Source organism: Aplysia californica, unplaced genomic scaffold (genome assembly GCF_000002075.1).
Source record: "Aplysia californica isolate F4 #8 unplaced genomic scaffold, AplCal3.0 scaffold00005, whole genome shotgun sequence".
NCBI classification, from domain to species: Eukaryota; Metazoa; Mollusca; class Gastropoda; order Aplysiida; family Aplysiidae; genus Aplysia; species Aplysia californica.
Genome location: NW_004797275.1, coordinates 2,650,068 through 2,655,067, shown reverse-complemented (window position 1 = coordinate 2,655,067; position 5,000 = coordinate 2,650,068). Strand labels below are relative to the sequence as shown.

Sequence of the window (5,000 nt, the reverse complement as noted above, 5' to 3'; positions counted from 1 at the left end):
GACCACACTCGCCGGAAAAAATGGGAGGAACTGTTTTCTTTCAATTTGAACAACAGGAGATAGGAGCCGGGGGAAAAAACAGTGTGGCATCTTTAATCAGCATAGGTCTCTTTTGTAACACTACTAATAATTAATAAATAGAATGAAGTCTACCGACATCTGTGTAGTAAATTGGGTCGCGGAGAGCATAAAACACCTACAATTACTTTTTTTTTCATGAGGAAGTCTGGTACATTGCTTTGTTGTCACATGTAACTGCTTCTTTCATTCTGAGAAACTAAACATGTGGATGAATCTCGGACAGAATAAACAACAACTTTGGAACATCTTTTTAGCAGACCGGCAAAGCAAGGACAAAACATCTGAGCGTAATTACGTTGTTTCTGTTCAGCATAAGGACGCCTCTGCAGATCTATAGAAATATCGATGTTCGGGATCGAAATGGACTGTGATGGGGGTCAACGTGTCAGAGATAAGGATGGCACGCTAACACTGCTGGCTCTGTAGCTGTAATTCAATAGATAACATTTCCGCAGTGCACGTGGAACCACCTGAGTTTGAGTAAAGAGAAGCACATCGAACCAAAAAAAAAAAGAAACAAAAAAACCCCCCAAGACTTAACAAAAACAAAACAATCCCTCCCCCCTTTAAAAAAACCATACACACAGAGACCATCGAATGCAGGGGGGGAAATAGACAAACAGATTGCAGACAGGAAGTAAAGGAGAACGATATACAACTAGAGACCCCCCCCCCCAAAAACAAAAAACAAAACAAAAAACAAACCCAAACCCGATCCAAAAAACAACCCCAAACCCCCCCCCCCAATAAACAAATAAACAAACAAAAAACAAACTACTCGCAGGCCCATGAGTCTAGACTGTTGTATGTGGTATAGTTTTACAACGCCTTTCAACATAGCACTGGTATTTACAAGGTCAGACTTAATAACTTACTGTCTATCTCCGTTAAGACCTGAGTCACGCAGATGGAAAGCCTTAACAACAGTGTGCTACTTGGATTTCGAAACAAGGATTAACCGAACCAGCACGGGATCAACTGAGCTATGACGTGAGGGTCAGCGTATCTGCCACACATCTTTTCTAAAGCAAAAGCAGCAAAAAAAAACCCAAAAAAACGAAAGTAAGTAACCGATGCTTTCTGGCCGGTCTTCGTGATTCACAGAAAATCGGTTTCAGGAAGATGCTCGATTTAAAAATAATAAAACTTTCCACTCGACAAAGAGCCTTTACATATGTAAAATGCTGGGTTGGATAAAGTTGCGTGAGCACTGGTATAAAAGACCCTTTAGAGAGAGGCCACTTATCATAGACGTGTTGAATGACTTTGTTTCAGTCTCAGTTAAGAGGAACACTTAGTGTACGGGAAAATCATACACAGAAACGACAGGTGGAAAGAAAAGAAGCACCCATCACAGGTGGAAAGATAAGAAGAAGAACCCACCACAGGTGGAAAAAAAAGTAAGACCTACTCCTGGCGTTCTCCAAACAAGTGGTGTGTACGTTGTTGCTTACGATGGAACAGCAAACAAACTTAAACTAACTCGGTGCCACAAGCAGACAGATAGTAGAAGCATGACAAATCAGAGTTTACAAAATAATCAACACACTCAAAAGTTCATAACTGATACTTTGAATAAAGAGAAACACATCGACACAATAACGGCCACTTAGTGCTGGGGAAAACACACAGAAACAACAAATGGAAAGTTAAGAAAATGGCCCCTTCCAACCAACCAAACACAACAGATAAAAACCTAAGAATTCAAGAACCAATAATGCCAACACAACGCGTCACTTGTCACGGCCCAAGGACAATGTCATACGATACGCACACCTTTTGTACAGGACCTTTGTCCGAAAACAAGCACGCCGGCTTCCCACAGCCAAACTACATGGGAGCTGGGATTATTTTTATATCTTTTTTTCTGAAGGGGGAGGGGGCGCGCACATAATGGACAAAATAACAGCCAGTTGTCCTGTCCTTCAGCCACCTGCTGCAGCGTGTCACCGAGGCGTTAACTGTCATACGATACAGACCAAAACACATCACGCAAGGGGGCGCTGAAACATTAACATACGGCTAAAATCGTACTGAAAAAGTAGAAGATAAACTAGAGATCCCACCAACCTCCTGGTGTATTTATTTGTTTGAGAAAAGAGAAACAAATCAACACTATAACAATCATTTAGCGCGGCGGGAAAAAGCAATAATGAGAGAAACAATAGAAGGGAAGAAAAGCAGTAGGACCTACCAGTAGAGCCCTCCAACCACCCTCCCAACCTTCAGGATACACGTATGGGCCATGAACAGATAATAGTAATGCCCACGAAGAGGTGTTTTTGTTTTGTTTGTTTTGAGTAAAGAAAAGCACATCAACACAACAATGATCATTTAGTGCTGGAAAAGTTTAGACAGACAGAAACAACAGAGGAAAAGTGAAGAAGTAGGACCTACCAGCACCGAAGAGGTGCAGTGAGAGAAAACCAGACAAGAATTCTCACCAATCTCCCGAACATTCGGCCAGTGATAGAAGAGCTTTGAGCAAAGAGACGCACATCGACACAATAAGTCATTTAGTGCTGGGGGAAAGTAAAGCAAACAGAAACAACACACGGAAAGTAAAGAAGTACAACCAGTAGAAGAGTTCACGTCAACCTTCTGGACATGAGACCAGTATCAGACTAGGACATCAATGACACAGATAATTATAAAGAAAACGTTGTAGAGGAAACAGGCCATACATTAACATGAATCAAACCACACACACGCCACACTCACAACAGCACACGAGGAGAGCAAGCAGCAGTACTCACCCCCATCTTTAGCCTCCTCCGGCACCTTGACGGCCCGGTCCCCGCACGACACCGCATCTACTCCACGGAAGGTCAACAGGGGCGGCTCCATCACCAGCAGCAGCAGCAACAGCAGCAGCAACATCCACCACTTGCGCGGCGCCATTGGGGACAGAGTGTGCGCCGCCACCCAAAGGCAGCGCCGGGTCCCAACCACAATCCTTTCGTTACACACACACAAAAACAATCCGTCCTTCACAAAATGAGTTCTTGTAACAGAAACTGCACAGACACTGAATTATTACTCGCTTATTATATATCACGTTTTCGGAAAGTCAGAAAAACGCGACCACGCGCACATCAACAACTGCAGGCTCCACGTGATAATCCACATAGAAATATCCGAACAGCGCATTTTAAATTCCAGCATTCATAAAATTACAAATGAGGCCTTTGCGCATCAGAATTTTTCACACCACAGGCCCGCTCGAGACAAGCGGTAGTCACAAAGATGCGTTGTCTTGATTCGAAAAGAACAGAAGTGAATGCAATAATGTTGACAATAACGAGATGACGTTGACAAGCGACCCAGCATCGCCAGCTGTTACCCCACAATCCAAGGGTTGCAAAAAACAATCACCGAGCAGAACATTAATGCTGAGCTATGATAATAATAATGATAATAACAATAATGATTATAACAATAGAACCGGGTAGGCGTGTAATTTGAGCAGAGATTCGACGCCCGCTACTGTCCTGGTCGAACGTGGGTGAGCCTTGACCGCCTCTTCATACTGGGCCTCATAGCAGGATGCTGACACAGCGCAAACATCTCCACCTGGCTTCTGAGGAAAGAGGAATAAAAAACGACAACTCATTATTATCGATATGAATCACGAAGTTGGTTTATGTTTTAAAATAACGAAGTGTGGCTTCTTTGAACAAAGAGAACAACATCGACTAAATAACAGTCGCTCGCTGGGGGAGGGGGAGGGGGAGAAACAAGAAAGACAGACACAAATAAACAGGGGGGGGGGGGGAGATGTGAAAAAGTAGGACCTACCTGTGGCGCCCTCTAACTACCAGCAAAAGAAATTTAATCACAGACAAGTTCGTTGATCCCGGGGGGATGACTCGTTGAGCAATGACAAGGCAAAATAGATGACACAACAACTTTGAAAAGAAGCACGTAAAGGCTGACTGGAGCCTGCAGCGCAGCACCTTTTCACCACGTTATCAGCAACTGAGTTAATGTTTATTTAAAGAAACACGTGAACATTATAACGACCATTTATTGCTGAGAAACAGCAGGACTAACAGAACCAATAGTAGGAAAGAAAAGCACACACAGACGAGATAACGGCCAATTAGTGCTGGGAAATACCAAGACTAACAGAAACAACAAAGGGGATGGACAAGGGGCGTCCTCTAAATTAGACTTTAAATCACCCGACGGTGCGGTGGAATTTGAAAAACAGTTATTACACATAAGTAAAATAACGAGAACAAGAACAACAAGAAAAAGAACAAAAACAACAACAACAAAATAACAACAAATCGTGTCATCCGAACAGAGACAAAAATGTTTACAAAGATCAATGTTCATTTAAGCCTTGACATAAATGTCATGAGCGCTGTCATCGAATGAATGGAACAGTCTGGCTGATTATATTACGTTACGAAATAGCACATATAATAATAGTTGATTAGACAAGAAGAAAGGAAACAAAAGCCCGCGTCGGGATGTTGACATTATAACAGCATCGCTACTGTCTGCCTCGTCCCCTTTATTCTATCTTTCCCGGGAATGTTTTACGCCCCCATTGACACAATTTAGATCATTAAGGAGGCTGACTACTTTGATCTCGCCTGTCAGGGACAACAGGGGTTGAGAGGGATAATATAACAAGATTCCCAGCAGATAAACGGATATAGTCGATAAAGAACTTTCCCACGTAAGTAACGGGGATCACAAAGATCCCTTATCGTCCATTAGTGCAGGGAAAAAGCAAGATAGACAATTACAAAGGCGGGGGAAATAAAATAAAACCAACTAATGACACCCTTCAGCCGTCCGATCGAACAGATTCGGACAAAACACGAGATTTATATAAAAGAAGAAACAGTTAACCATAAAGAACACTTAAAAAACACCCTGGGTTGGTTGTTCTATTGGGTTTTTTT

The 5,000-nt window shown here is 42.7% G+C and overlaps 1 protein-coding gene across 1 annotated transcript in view; it reads right to left on the bottom strand.

Moving 5' to 3' along the window:
- Positions 1–5,000, bottom strand: part of LOC101863472 (putative molluscan insulin-related peptide(s) receptor) — a gene marked incomplete in the record, with an annotated part of 140,638 nt that overhangs the window by 96,932 nt on the left and 38,706 nt on the right. Inside the window, 1 exon segment of the mRNA XM_013080393.2 lies at positions 2,838–3,661. Within this exon segment, the coding sequence (XP_012935847.1) occupies positions 2,838–2,982 (145 nt within the window).